The sequence below is a fragment of the Silene latifolia genome, chromosome 11 (genome assembly GCF_048544455.1).
Source record: "Silene latifolia isolate original U9 population chromosome 11, ASM4854445v1, whole genome shotgun sequence".
NCBI classification, from domain to species: domain Eukaryota; kingdom Viridiplantae; phylum Streptophyta; class Magnoliopsida; order Caryophyllales; family Caryophyllaceae; genus Silene; species Silene latifolia.
Window position 1 is genome coordinate 59130157 of NC_133536.1, and position 16616 is coordinate 59146772.

A 16616-nucleotide genomic window follows, 5' to 3' on the forward strand; every position below is an offset into this window, starting at 1 on the left:
TGTCCCTGTACACTTCAATGCCCAAAAAATAACTTACTTGTCCCAAATCTTTCAAGGCAAATGTTGCATTTAGCTCCCTCATGAATCTTCTAATGAACCCGCGATCATTCCCGGTGAGAACAATATCGTCAACATAAACCAGCAAATAGGTCAGGGAGTTATTTGAGCGTCTTACAAAGAGAGAATAATCAGAATAACAGCCCTTAAAGCCACACTCAAGCAAATAGGATTTTAATTTATGAAACCATGCACGAGGAGCCTGCTTTAAACCATAGAGTGCTTTTTGTAAAAGACATACGTGATGTGGAAATTGAGAGTTTTTGTACCCGGGTGGCTGAGACATATACACACGCTCATTTAAATCGCCATGTAAAAACGCGTTGTTGATATCAAGTTGGTGAATTGGCCACTGATATGAAATAGCAAGAGTTAAAACTAGGCGAACCGTGGTTGGTTTAACCACCGGACTGAAAGTATCAAAAAAATCCACTCCGGGTTCTTGGGTGTAACCTTTGACAACCAATCGAGCTTTAAAGCGCTCAATAGTACCATTTGCATGCTTCTTGACCCTGTAAACCCACTTGCAACCAATAATATTAGTATTTGATGGAGGAGGAACAAAAGTCCAAGTATTGTTTGACACGAGGGCTTGGTATTCTGTATCCATGGCAGTACGCCATTGTGGATATTGAGCAGCCTGCTTATAAGTAGTAGGCTGAAGAGGGGTGGGGCTTTGTTTGGGTAGTGGATATTTGGTAGCTGTAAAAGCTTTAGGCTTTAAGTGATTTGTGCAGGCTCGAGTGTTCATAGAGTGTATTGAAGTATCAGAAGGTCTTAAATGACGAAGAACATGCGGGAGTGACGAGTTTGCCGCGGGGACTGTAGTGGTGTCAGATGCTGCCGTTGTGTCACCAGAACAGGAGGGATGAGACTCAGATGTAGACGGTCTGGTACTAGACGATGAGGAAAGTGTAGTGGACTCATTACTACTACTAAGGGAGTTTGGAGCACCTCCATTAGATTCGTGGGAGGCATGGGAAGTAGATTGAGTGGAATGTGTAGGTTGGAGATCAGATGGATGAGTAGCGGAAGCATCATGTAGTAACTCAAGAGAGACTTCAGTAAGAGATGGAGGAGTAGGTGATTCAGTGGGTGATGAGTTTACTAGAGAATGATATGGATATTGTGTTTCATCAAAAACTACATGACGAGCAATGTATATGCGTTTGAATTTTACATCAAGACAAAGGTAACCTTTGTGTTTAGAGCTATAGCCTAAAAAGACACACGGTTTGGAACGATACTCTAACTTATGGTTGTTATATGGTCGGAGAAATGGATAACACAAGCATCCAAAAGTTTTGAGAAGCTTGTACTCCGGGGAGCGACCATAAAGACATTCATAAGGAGATTTGTAAGCTAGAGTAGGAGTAACGGTACGATTAATGAGATAAACAGTGGTCGGAAAAGCATACTCCCAAAATTCGGTAGGAAGAGAAGCATGAGAAAGAAGAGCGAGCCCTTTAGCCACAATGTCCTTATGTCGACGTTCGGGAGCTCCATTTTGTTCTTGGGTATGAGGACAAGATATGCGATGAAGAACACCAAATTCGGATAGAAATTTAGACAAGTTTCTATATTCACCCCCCCAATCAGATTGTAATGTTTTGATTTTATGTCCAAATTGTGTTTGAATCATAGTGTGAAAGTGCTTAAAGATATCAAAAACTTCACTGCGACGATTCATAAGAAAAATCCATATGAACTTAGTACAGTCGTCTAAAAATTGAACAAAATAACGACAACCATTAACAGAATTGACAGGAGCAGGTCCCCAAACATCACTATAAACTAGTTCAAATGGAGTTTGAGAAGAAACATGAGAAGAGGGTAAGTGAAGCCGATGGCTTTTACCCATTTGACACGGACCACAAACAAAAGGAGTTTTATTTGAAACACAAGGTAAATTAAATCTAGAGATAGTCTGCTGAACTATTTTATTGTTTGGATGTCCTAGACGATTATGCCATCCGGAGAATGTGGTGCGGTCACCGATGAAAGCTGAATAATAAACGGAGAAAGATGACGAAGAGGGCGACACTTTTGAGGAATCGGAAAGCATTGGCAGCTTATACAGTCCCCGATCGAGGCTCCCCCGTAACAATATTCTTCCCTGCATATCCTTCACAAGACACGTGTCAGGAAAAAATTCCATTGAAACTTGATTGTCACGAGTAAACTGAGAAACACTTAACAGATTTTTGGTAATAGATGGGACATGGAGAATATTTTCAAGAATGAGATTACGATGTGGGGTAGAAATGGATCCTTTACCAATATTACTGATTGCAAGTAGCTTACCGTTTCCAACTTGAACCTGATCATCGCCTTCATATTCAGAATGGACGCTTAAATTGTTGAGGTCAGCGGTTAAATGAGCTGAAGCACCGGAATCAGCGAACCAGTTTGGTTCTGTGGAAGCATTGGTGGGAGAGGCAATCATGGTACTAACTCTTCGAGGATTTTCGGAAGAGAAGGCATGATCAAACCTGTGATAACAATTAACAGCAGAATGTCCAGGCTTATCGCAAATTTGACAGACATTAATAGACTTACCTTTATAATTTGTATTGCCCCCATTATGATTATAACTACCCCCCGCTTTGTTTTGACCATGGTATTGAGGAACTTTCCTTTGTCCATGGTTGTTGCTTTGGCTGTACCCATTAGAGGAATAGTTGGAGTTCATGTTTTTCTTATTATTTTTGGGTCGACGATATTCATATGCAGTGTAAGCAGTCTGAATGGCGGGCTCATCTTCTGTGTTTAGACGTTCTTCCTCGTCCAGTAGAAGTCCAAGTAACGATTCCGAAGAAATTGGATTGTCCAGGGAAATAATACTCAGGGCGGACTTAAAAGTTCGATATTTTTTATCGAGTCCAGCTATAATATATTGGACTAGATCATTATCTAAAACAGCTGCGCCTATGGCGGCAAGCGAATCCGCACAAGCCATCTTTTTCTGAAAATAGTCTAGAACACTTAACGACCCCTGAGATGAGTTCGTAAGCACATTACGGAGACGCATAGCTCTAGCCTGATTTTGAGACTTGAATGTGGATTCGAGTTTGGCCCAAACTTGACGAGAGGTTTCCAATCTCGCCACTAGAGGGAGGACATTTTCTGTCATGGTTGCTTTTAGCCAGACACATGCCAAACTATCCTTCTTCATCCAGTTAATGTAATCTGGGTTGATATCAGTTGAGCTTTTTTCATTTGAAGGTAAATGTTTAGACGGAGGTGCTGCTCCTTCTTCAATGACCATTCCCAAGTCATAGGCTATCAAAGCTTGTTTTGCTATTGGTGCCCATGTATCATAATTCTCCTTTGAGAGTTTAATGGAGATGGCTGGAATGGTATTTTGAGAACTGGTGATGGACATGATGATAGAGAGTTGAATGGGAATAGGTTATTTGCCCAGACTAATGGTCTGATACCATAAAAGATTTTAGAGGCTTGAATAATGTTTTTTGTTATTCATCAACAGAGGAATACATGCTCTATATATACTTGATTGGTTACATGTATTACGAATATCTAGAATTAGGTACATGAATTAATGATAGGAATAAATTAATCTATATACATGGAATGTGATGAGACTTATTTCAAGATAATTCTAGAGTCTTCCTTAATACCACATATTTAACAACCTCTTTTGTCTTCCCTTTAATTTCCTCATTTTCAAATTCACCACATCTTCAAAGCTTCCACATTTCTTGACTGGTTCGTGCCCCAATAACTTCACATACATCTCCTCATCTTCCTCAACAACACTACTTTGTTCCTCTTTCTCAATTATCTCCTCTAAATTTACACCATTTTTCTGGATTGGTGATGCTTATTTGGGCCTATAATTGAATGAACCCACCAAAATTATTGACCCAAAACCAGCTTTAAAGCATTTGTGGAGAAAAAATTGGAACTTTTTTGTTGGTGGAGGTAAATGAGGTAAGAAGGGTGAAATTAGAGGGTGCGTTTTTAGGAGATATATAGTAGTAGTTGGAGAAACTAGTGTTTTTAGAGTGTTATGGAGTGTGGGTTGTTGTGACTTGTAAATGATGTGGGAATTGTGGCGAGATTTTTAGGTGAGCAAGGTTGTTTTGGAGGTCAACATAGTGGTGGTGATCGACAAGGTGAAGGAAGGGGTGACAGATCTGAGGTTAGGAAGCAGACTAATGGTGGTTGATACGATGATTGTGGTGGTCGATAGGATTGGTGGGGTCATGTGTGGGTGGTGTTAGCGCACACCTTAGTAGTGCAGGAAGATGAGGAAAGTAAGGAGGGTGAGTTGTGGGGTCACTTGTTTTATGTCAACAAAGTAAAAAAATTCTTCACCCAAAAAAATAAAGTAAAAAAAATTCACTTACTGCTCAGGTTGCCAGTCAACAAGTTCATTTTAAGAGGGGGCTGCCTAAAATTCGTTTTATTTTGAGTTAAAATATAGTTCGGATTACTTTGAGCAGATTGGTAATAGTTTGGATTATTCTCATCAAATAACCCTTATAATTATACTCTAATTTTTTACTTAAATTCAAAATATGATTTTTTTCATTATAATAAAATAAAATTGGTATTAAACTAGTATAAACTATAAGTTGCTAAATTTTTTATAATGCAATAATGATTTTTACTACTAAAAGAATAAGAGGCCTCTCAATTTTTCACACTTAAGTAAAATGTTCTGTATTGTCTTCACTCCTCATACTATATCATACAAGTATTAATTATATACCATAAATAAGAGATACTATTACTAATTTTTAATTTGTAAACACACATTAAGGAGATATTTTGATTTACTATACATGTGGGATTGCATTAATAATGAGGATGATATGAGAAAAATATTCTCCACAATTTTTTTCATAGTTCCATTTTCTTGTTTTTTTTTTTTTGCTACAAAGTACCTACAAGTTGACTATCTCATTTTGCAAATTCTCTAATTTTATTGTATAATTAAGTCATTACTTGAGGTTATTCTTTTGGTAAATGTAATTATATAATAATATTATTTTTAATAATTAAGTAATAATTTATATAATTAGTTTCAGTTAAATATCAATCTTATTTGGCTTGAAAACTATCAAATTTTCGCTCTTATACTGCTTACCAAGTTATAATATTTAACGTCTTTGTATATTATTATCTAAAAAATCGCGTATTTGCGCGATTTTTAGACTAGTTATGAATCAAACATATGTCATATACGTTTTGGTGCGCAACATATGTCATATACTCATAATAGGAGTAATAGTTATATCTCTAACCACATATACATACATCAAAGTTTAGTTGATACATGTATGCAGTATGTCTACTTAATACGGAGTATTACTCAATTAATCAAACACCACATCTTAGATCTAACATTTTGGTTTGTATGATTATCTTTTTTTGCGGAGCCAAGAGTCCTAATAAAAATACAAAACATCAAAGTATATGTTTAGTCCTATAATATCGGGTCCGATATCGATAATCACAATGGTATAATCTTTCCTCAAGTATAATAAAATAGGTAAATTAAAATAGGTACGATTGTTATAAAAATATGTAAAAATTGAAAGAGACATTTAGAGTCACAATCAATAATAAAAAAGTACAAAATTACATAAAGAGGTACGATAAAAGTGGTCTTTTAATAACTTATTAAGAGATCGTTTCTCAAAAAATTTTGTGAAATCTAAGACCTCTATAAAAAAATAAGTCAACCGTTTATCACTATAATTCAGCTTATAATAAATAATCCTAAATGGAGTATTTTCTTAATTATTACCTACTAATCACGATTAAAGATAAAAATGAGTACGCTTATTATAAGTATAGGTAGGAAAAAAAGCAACCTAAGGGTAAGTACTCTATAATTAGAGGTGCTCAGTGGGTAGGGCTATGGCGGACTGGGCTGGGCGGGGCCAGGCTAAGGGTTGGCAGCACTAGCACAGCACGAGTGAGGGATCAGGCTGCGCCGGGCCAGCGCTGGGTTGGCTTTCTCCAGCCCGAGCGCAACCCACTTAGTAGTGGGCCAGGCCGGCTGGGCCAGACCACCTATGATTTTAAATTTTTTAGTGTTTGGATCGGGTCGGGCCAATGAAAATGCGAGACTAGCCCGACCCGAGGGAAGAAACGGGCTGTGCCGAGCTGGCACACAGGCTAATGAAAGATGGCCACGAGACCGGGCTGGGCCGGACCAGACCAAATTGGCCCGTCATGTTGTACACCTATATCTATAATGGTTGACCAGCTCAGGATGAGACATATTGAACTACGATTATTGTAATATTTCTAATGATTTTTATTTTTATGTAACATTGTAATTTGTAAAATAACTTATAAAATGGAACGAATTGACCATCAAACAAGAAAAATGTTCAAAACGTAATTCCCAAAAATAAGCTTTACAAAGGCTGGCTTCGTGATAAATAATGTGTAGAACTGTTTTGATATGACCCGGGCAACGCCCGGACTTGAAATCTAGTATAAGAGTAAATTAGATATTACTCCCTTTTGAATTATTTTACTAAAATTACTCTTAAGTTGCATTTGTTTTGTTAAAATTGCTCCCAAAACTCTACTTTAAGTGACTTATTTCGTCTGTTTATGAACTTATTTCGTTTGTGACTTAGCGAATCTATACTTTAAAAGTCACAACTATGTAGACAAATGTAGGGGAGTTCAAAAACAGAGGAAACAAGTCAACTAAAATTGAAGTTTTGAAGCAATTTTAGGAATAAAATATAATTTAAGGAAGTAATTTTAACAAAAAAAATCCAACTTAAAGGAGTAAGGCTCTGTTTTTTTGGCTTATTTTCAAACTCACTTGATTCAAAGCTTAGCTCTATTGATTGATTTGATTCAAATTCACCATCATCCAGTTGATTCAAATTTCACTAAGTTCAAAGACTTTTCATTTCTACTTATCTTAAACTTATAGATTTTATTAATATTTTAATATTTATTTATTTATTTATTATTATTATATTAAAATTGTTATATCAATATTATTAATATTTTTATTATTGTTATTAATTAATTAATCATCACAATTGTTATTATTATAATGAATATTGTGATTACTACAATCAATAATATCGATATTAATATAAATAATACAATTACTAATACTCTTATTAATATGAATATGAATATTAATTAATTATAATATTATTAATAACATTGCTACTATTAATTTTAATAAACTAATATTATTATTAAAAATATTACTATTATTACTTTTATTATAAATACGTTTTTTTTTTCAAATACGAATTTTATTTTTTCACATACATTTTTTTTTAAACATTATAGTACCCTTTTTTACCTAAAAATCAACCAAATGAACTCTTAAATTATCATTTTTCCTAAAACTTATTCTAATTGCTCAATTGACTCAAAAGATTGATTCCAATTTAACAATTAATAAAGTATTTTACCTTTTTTTATCAATTATTAATATTATTTGTTGATTTTTAATTAATCATTCAAAATTCATTTGTTTGTTAAAGATAAAATTAGGATTTGTTAACTTTTATTTATTTAACTAATTAAATTAGGATTGATTGTGGTTCTTGGTGGGCGGTGGCAAGCGAATCACTCAAATTAGTATGATACTTACACGAGCTAGGCTTTGAACAACAATTTAGCAAATTGGTGCTGCATTATTCCATCTAATTAGGATATAAGGTGGTTTGTAGTGGCTACCTAAACACTCAAATTAGTGTAATTATTAGTATATATATTATTATTAGTGATCTTCTTCTTCTTCTTCTTCTTCTTCTTCTTCTTCTTCTTCTTCTTCTTCTAATAGTAGTAGTAGTAGTAATAGTAATAGTAATAATATTAATGCAATAGTATTAATAATAATAATAATAATAATAATAATAATAATAATAATAATAATAATAATAATAATAATAATAATAATAATAGAGAGTAAATTTAATAGGTGAAGTAATAAAATAATACTCCCTCCAATCCAATCCAAACTACCCATTCACTTTTTAAAGTCAACTCTGTTAAATATTGACCTCAATTACACAAAGCCAAATTTTAAATTTTTTTACCTAAAATTTACATATTTACGTTTGTTATAGAAAGAGGTTTCGGAAAATTATAATTTCGACCAAAAAAACATAATATATAAATGAAGAAAAACCAGGGGCGGCCCATGATATTTGGTGGCCCTGTTCTAAACTTTAGTTAGAGGCCCTAAATAATATGTTAGTAATTTTTTTTTTTTTTTTTGCAAATTTAACATATTATTACATAGAGTCATTTTTATCGTCTATATTATTTTAAACTTTTTTAACTAAATATTTGTTATATATGTCCTCATTATAACGTTCATTTAAGAAAAGTACTTATAATAAAGGCGTAAGTCTAAACGTTTTTAATAATTAAAGTGTAGTAAATACTGGAGTATTAATAGTTAGTATTAAACGTTTTTTTTAGCTTGGCTTATCAATTATCATGTGCTATTAACCAAGTGGTGTTAGTCCAGTGGTAGCAGGGTTAAACCTTGAAGCTTGCAGAAATGCAGGAGTTGAGAGGTCCCGAGTTCGACTATCAGCTGGGGCGATGATCACTTGGCCACTGCAGCCCCCGAAAGAGGTGGCTTACATAGTCCATGTGGTGGTGTGGGAATGCATGGGCCCGGGGGGATTCAACCCCCTCGTCATCAAAAAAAAAAAATTACTGTGCTATTAGTGAAAGTAATTTTTATCAAATCCATCTGCTCGATTATGATATTTTAGCGCATGATAATTGATAAGCCAAGCTAAAAAAAATCACTGATTTTACACATAAAATGATAAAGGCACAAGTCTTAAGATTTGAACGAGCAGCAACTATCAGGGTGGGGTGTTCAAACATTACAAATACCACTACACCACTCTACTTTCATTAGACATTTACAATCTCAAAAATCTAAAATATGAGGCCCTCCACTCCCTTGGGCCTCGGTTCTAAGAACCGAAACGCACAACCCACGGGCCACCCCTGAGAAAAACGTGGTTAAAATGTTGTCTCGTAGACCATAAAAAGTCAAAGTTAAATGGGTAGTTTGAATTGGATTGGAGGTTGTATAACAGTTTATATTTGGCCGTAACACTAAACCCAGTAGATTTCTTTAGAGACGGTCTCTCAATTTGAGGTATCAACTCGGGCCAAAACCCTAAACCCAGTGCTCCTATATAAAATTAGCGTCTTCATTCATCTGTCTTGGAAGGAGCGATGACGGAGAATAGTGTTAGCAGTTGCTGGAGAGGTGAACATTCTAAAGGAGACGAAAAATGGATACTAGTTTGCTCAAATAATGACAAATTAGAAGACGAAGTAGGCAATGGTTTAACTATTGAAGGAGGAAGGCGTTATCAACGTGCAGAATTTCACATGGTGGATCTAAACAACAACAAAATTCATCGTAACTGTTTTCCTTCACTTGTTCAGTTTGTGGTAACGGATTCTATGGTGGCTTTCGATAATTTCGTCTATATTTTCGGCTATCGCTCTTCTTTTGTGGTCGATTCTTCTGATTTCAAACAACTGCAATCCCAGTGCCCTAAAACCCACCAACAGATCTTATTGGGAGCTTCTCGTCTTGATTTGGACCAATCTCTACGTACCGGCTGGTGCCCTACTCCAGTTCCCAGTGACAAGGCCTGTTTACCTAAGTGCACTAGTCTTTTGGGAAAGATATACACTTTTGGAACCTTATATCTTAACCCTGAGGTTCTCGATCCCGTTGATGGCAATTGGAACTCCCTTTACTCTCAGCCTCATGAACTTGTCGGTTGCACTGTGTCTAATCATGCACTCCCTGACCCTTCCAATAAGCGGTTTCTTGTGCACCTGTCTGATGGTCAGCTTCCGTTCCCATCCCTGTTTGCATTCTTTCCTCCGGGCCTCCATCCTACGGATGTTGATGGTACTGGGATATGGGAATGTATTGCCTGCGATTTCCAAGATTGGACTCACATTGCTGTTGTTTTTGATGGTGTCATCTACTTTCATAGCCGTAAATTTGATTCTGTTGTTCGTGCTTTTGATATCGCCACTAGAACATGGTTGGAAGTCCATTGGGTTTCATGCTTTGACGACAATCTTGATTTTAATAACATAAGAATGCAATTTGATGCGTTGTTATTGTTGGGCGACGGGATTTTGTGCTTGGCTGCTTGGTCACCTATATATGCTACTGATAATCAGCCTGCTCAGACCACTATTTATTTTAACAAGTTCAAAGTGGTGCCAAGTGGTGAAACAATAAAACTTTGTCCTCTTACTTCCTGCACATATGAGCTTCTTGCCACTTCCAGAGTGCAGGTGTTCTTACCCGTGTAACAGGTACTCTTCTGCTTCCTCTATTATCATATACGGACTACCTATGACACATTGTTTTTAATTTTTAGTACATATGTATGTATTAAACTGAGGTAATTAATGATGTAGATTAATCCGTGCCTACTTAACCATTTCAGCCTGCAGGGTGAGGTGCTGATCATTCCGAAGAGTGACATCTATCGGTGACTTTGTATTATAAGTGTAGCAGTTTGGGAAGTTTAAATGTCCTCAGAATGATCGATGTTTAAAAAATAACTAATTTGTTTATCTTGTTTACTTTGTAGCTTTAGACTAATATTTTGTTGTTTCCCTTTTCTTTCTGTTCCGTTATTGGATCTCCTCTCTTGATAATAGTCCTTTTATAGAGTAGAAACATGAATTTCCGAAAAATAGAGGAAAAGGGGTCAATATTAGTTGAGCAGCATGTATTTGTTTCGCCACTTTACCTCATTAGGTGAAGCTTGTCTTGCCGGTCTTGCCAAGCGATACAACCTTTGCCATAAGGTCAAACCAATGTCTAATCAGATAGTCCTGCGGGATTAGGGTGTTGGCAAAACTCAGATAATAGCGTATCAGAAGAGCATTAGTTGGTACTCGGATAGTCTCAGTAGAAGGTTGTGCTTTCTCATTCTGTTTCCAAAATGTGGCATTTCGTGTCTATATCCGAAAATGGACAAAGAGTAAGCTCGCCATTGAGGCCAAGTGTAAAACTTAGGGCTGCATCATAAAACTTGAAAAAGTAGGGATACAAAGCAGAGGAATGAAAAACTCAGGAGCGTATACGAGTACTGTCTATTTGCTGTAACTCTGTAAGTAGCATTTCGCAGTATTGGATTTCTATAATGAGTTTCATATTGCACAATTCCGGCGTAATCTGTCCTTACTCCTTACATTGGCTATCTAAAATGGTTTGGCACATGTATTATTGTGAAACCATGTGTTATTATATCATGAGTCTAGACTCCTAGAGCTGGCAAAAACTGACCCGACCCGAGGAACCCGACACGACACGACCCGATATAAATGACCCGATAATGAATTAGCTTAATAATTCCCCTACTACTACAAGAATAAGAGATCTTCAAAATTTTCCCGCTCAAGTGAAATGCTCTATGATTGGTCCCCACTCTTGCTCTATGATTGATCTCAATTCCTCACATTATATCATAATTATATCATATTAATTCTATACCATAAATATGAGATACTACTAATAATTTTTAATTTGTAAACACATATTAATGGGATATTTTGATTTTGATTTTGTTATATATGTGGGATTGCATTGATAATACGTATGAGACAAAATATGCTGCACAATTTCTTTTCATTTATTCTATTTTCCTGTCTTTTGATACAAAGGTACTACAAGTTGGCTATCTCTTTTTGCAAATTCTCTAATTTTATTGTATAATTAAATCATTAATTAAAGTTTTTTTTTTTGGTAAATGTAATCGGATAATAATATGTAATTTTTAATTATGAAGTAATTTACGTAATTTATTTTCGCAGTACGATTTTTACTCATTACAGTAATTTTTGCACCAAACTTTCCATTTGTTTACCCTTGACTAAAAAACATCAAATCTAATTCTCTATCTTTCTCTACGGTCGAAACCTTAACCTCCTTCAATCTTCTTCAAAATCGTCAATTATGAATGATTATTCGAGTGTAGCGCAAATATTTAATTCATAAATCCGTTATTAATAATCAAATCTACTACTATATACGTTATAATTTTGTTCTTTTTAAATTAGGGTTTATGTTAAAATTAATTAAAGGCTAATTAGTGTGGTATGGTGGGGATATTAACGTACTTGGATGTCGCCGGTGGTGGTTAATGTTGGTGGTCCGACGGTGTTCGCCGGCGATGTGTGAGTGACCGTCCGAGCCGGCGACTGTAGAAAGGGATATGCGTCGGAGGGATACGTGCAAAGGGATATGCGTGGTTGTGATATGCTTGGGAGGGGTTGTTCGACGGTGGTGGTGTTGGTTCAATAGGCCGACGAAGGTTGTCGGGTAGCCGTCCCAGGTACCCGCCAGTGATGGTGTTTTGGGTGGTTAATAGTGTAGCAGTAGCAGCCAATCAGCCATTACGTGTGATTGGGTTATTTTTCATTTTTTCCTCCACCATAGTAGTATGTAGTACAGTAGGTTAGTTGTGTGTTTCATTTTTTAATTCAATATAGTACATTTATTAATTGATCTGTGAAATTTTAGAGAGAATTACTTTAGAGAGAGGTTAGAGAGAGGAAATGGAGAAGAGAAATGTGAGGGTATAATTGTCAATAGTGTACTGTAATGAGTAAAATGCGTACTGCGAAAATCAGCACCCTTTATATAATTAGGTTCACTTAAAACGTCAATCTATTTGGTGTGAAACTATCAAATATTCTCTCTTATTATACCGCTTAAGCATGCTGCCAGGATATAATATTTAATGTCTTTCTACACTATTATCTAAAAAGCCGCGCATTTACGCAGGATCTACACTAGTAATGGTTTAAATAACACCAAATTAACAATCATCTTAATTTATTTTGATTTAAAACTACAATTAATATACCTACCCATTATTTAAACATAAAAGTACCATCTTAAAACTAAATATATAAAATCAAATATATGCTGATAACCTGACTCAACACTGACCCGCTAATGATCCAACCCGACTTGCCACTCGTTGATGACTCGACCAAAAAATGACCCGACAAGAACTGAACCGAACCTGTCACTGGCCCGACATAACCCGAACCCGATATGACCCGACTCGCTTTGACTCGACTCGTAACCAACCCGAGTGACTCGATTGCCACCTCTAATCATGACAAAGGATCCCGAATTCTATCTAGATCCTGGGATTTAGATTTAACGGATCGATTTTGTATCGCAAATTTTGGATCTAGTGGATATGGATCATATGGTCGAGATTCAGATCCTACTATATCTGACAAAATCAACTCGGTCCAATTGACCCGACCCGAAAAGGCTGACCCGAGACCCAAAACCGACCCGAAATGCCGCACCCGAATGACACCCGAAACCCGAATTGACCCGACCCGACCCGAAAATGACCTGAGGTTTCATTGACCCGTAACAGACCCAACCCAAAATGACCCGATCCGAAACCCCCAACCCGAAAATGACTCGATAAAACATAACTTTAATTCACCCAAAAGGCTTGAAATGCCTTTTTTTTTCTCTTAATTATTGACCCAAAAATGACCCGACCCGAAACAACCCGACCCGTTTGACCCGAAAATGACCCGACAAACATACCCGAACGACCTGGAAACCTGATAGGACCCCAGCCGACCCGAACTAACCCGATAATGTGACAAACCCGAACTGACCCGACCCTAATTGGCCTGACCCGAACTGACCCGTTGACACGTTTTGCCAGGTCTAGATCCTACCCTAAATCCATTTTTTTTATTTTTAATTTTTTAAATACTAAAACTATATCCTTTTCTTAAAGTTTGTCCTAAAACGAGTTATGATTTCTTTCTCATTGACATTTTTCGATTGCAAAAATATTTTAGGATTTTTCTCATTGGTACCCCTCATGTATTCGGTTTCCTACTTATACTCTCGGTATTTTGGAATTCCCACTTATACACGTCAACTCCAATCATTAATCTCGAACTTGACCATTAATGACAAATCCGTCAATTACTCCGTTATAAGATAATATGACATACCCATTTCATCATTCCCTTCCAATTTTTTATTTTTTTATACCTTTCCTTGTCTTATCTATAAAACAACCTCCATATTTCTCTTTCTTTTTTAAAAAACAAAAACCTTAATTGAATATGCCAAAAAAAAACTTAAATCAATTTTGGAATTTGTGGCTCGATTCTGTTCAACACTCTCTGTAAACCCCTCACATTCGCCGTTGATTGTAATTTTATATAAAAATTCAATAAAATCTTCTTTCAACTCCGTTAAATCTTGTGAACATTTGAACTTATATAGTGTTTATTCTCATCAATCATCTTGGTAGTAGGACATGTTCACCAGACAACCACTTTTATGAAATTGTCATTCTAAACATTTAAAATAAGTTGTATGAATCATTGTTTGTTAGACCGCAAATCTTCAATACCGCAATTTCTTCCACATCAATTGCAAGATTAATTTATAAATTAAAGGGCAATATATTTGGGTATTTGTTTCTAGATAAATAGGAAAATAGAAAGTTGAAGATATAAGGAAAACCTGGGGAAGAAAAGTGTAGTGATTTTTGGTGGGCAAAAACTGGGTTAGTTGAAGGGAAGACAAAACATACAGCAAAATTTAACTACACATAACCAATTGACGGAGCACTTAACGAGAGTTTATAGTTAGGTCACGTTTGAGATTATTGATAAGAATTGATGGGCATAAGTGGAAATTCCAAAATACAGAGGGTACAAGTGGGAAAACCGAATACTTCGGGTTACAAAAGGGAAAACCCAATATTTTATTATAGCAACTGTTATTTTATGAAACTTTATTTCTGTAACACCACCAAGGAGCCTTAACCAGACATTCCCTAGCATAAAAGGGCGTTACCATCTCGGTTGCCCGAGGTCAGTAATAATCAAATGTCAATAAAAGAACATTTAAGTTGTATTACAAGCGATTAACAAAACTAACGATATAAAAGATACAACTCAAAACCACTATCAGCTACGTGAACTACTTCTGTCGTGACTCGTGATAGACTCATCCCGCCAAGCACCCAGCTAAGATCCAGATCACAACCTGCTAAGATTGACTGCTCACCATAGTGGATCACGACAGACACAAAAGGAACAAACAGCAAAACACAACCACACAAGGTTAGCAACTAAGGGAGCGAACATGCAAAACAGATACAACACAAACACAACAACACACACATCACATCTCCTCCAACCAACCACCATCACCGACTGTCCCACTGGACCAGCCCTGCCAGTGGGGGACCGCAGCCGTTCCCACCTAAGCCCCGCTCATCAATCTGAGCGATAAACCCATGTCCATTAATGTGCACATCCCCTCCCGTGGCGGGTTCCACGGAGGGCGAACTACGGGCGTGAAGCCACTCCCGCAAGTGCCTCCACTCAGCCAAGGGCGCACCTCGAGAACCACAGACAAACAATCACAATCAGCTGTACCACAACCACGATTATCACAACAGTACAAAACCAACCAACTACCACAATCAATCAACAATACTGACACTACATCAACCAAACCACATCAACAGACACTCTAGACAACCAACAGTACTGAGTAGGCGAACCTACCTTTAGCAAACCGCAGCGATTCCGCGTCCGATCACATGGTACCAACCAACTAAGCAACACACCTATACAAATAGTACAACCATCTAGCACTACCACTACAACCCTGACTGAAAACAACGATGACGATGAAGACGATGATAACATACCTATACATAACAATCCGGCGTCAAGACCGCTACCCGACTCAAGCGTCCCATCCCTCATGGTGTAAGCATCCACAAGGACCTCAAGGAAAGGATTATGGTGAAGGAGAAAGTAGATGACGACATTTAGGTTTAGGAAGAAGGTGCGGAAATGATTTGGGGTTTCACGATTATCGATTTATAAATCCCCGCTGCAAACTCGCTACTCGATCGAGTAACTAACTTACTCGATCAAGTGTCCCCTACTCGATCGAGCTCCCAAGCTACTCGATCGAGTAGCCTCAGCTAGATCGATTCCCACGCAAATCACAGCTCACATTGTCACAAGACATTGCTGTGGACAATGAGCCCACGGGGGCGCTTGGGAGAACAAGCGTTTGCATTTGTGGAGTCGCCACCAATTTATTGTGGAAAATTGGAAACCGTTCGAATACCTCGTGCCATGTCAAGACACAAAGTAGTGACATGAACACCAAGAACTTGTTACCCTTAGCATTCTATGTCTAGAATGACTCTCGTGGATGCCAATGAACACGGATGTTCACAGAGATCTGGAGTAAGGGGTGAGGGTATGTATTAGGAAGCTCTTTTGATCGAACACCTAATCCCGCCCGCCTCGATAGCGGCCTCTACTAATGATTAGGGAAGATTGTCTATACTCGATATATTGTCGATTATATGCATGCAATGCAACATCCAACGTTTTAATCTTAACATGTGAGAATTAATACTAAGTCGGTTATCACGTAATTTATCATACAATTGGGTCGAATTGGGATTTAAATTGATTATATGTGA

General features: G+C 36.8%; 1 protein-coding gene across 2 annotated transcripts; it reads left to right on the forward strand.

The window, feature by feature from the left end:
• Positions 1 to 8985: 8985 nt before the first annotated feature.
• Positions 8986 to 10788, forward strand: LOC141614879 (uncharacterized). Of its 2 annotated transcripts, none has more exons than XM_074433578.1 (2): positions 8986 to 10401; positions 10543 to 10788. In XM_074433578.1, the coding sequence occupies exon 1, from the start codon at positions 9289 to 9291 to the stop codon at positions 10396 to 10398; it is 1110 nt and encodes a 369-aa protein (XP_074289679.1). In that variant the 5' UTR covers positions 8986 to 9288; the 3' UTR covers positions 10399 to 10401; positions 10543 to 10788. The 2 variants fall into 2 exon arrangements, with proteins under 2 accessions (XP_074289679.1, XP_074289678.1); XM_074433577.1 differs by having other exon boundaries at positions 8987 to 10401; positions 10536 to 10788.
• Positions 10789 to 16616: the final 5828 nt, after the last annotated feature.

What these genes read in the sequence shown, in the direction of transcription:
- LOC141614879 (XM_074433578.1), top strand. Translation starts at nt 9,289, where the DNA reads ATGACGGAGAATAGTGTTAGCAGTTGCTGGAGAGGTGAACATTCTAAA.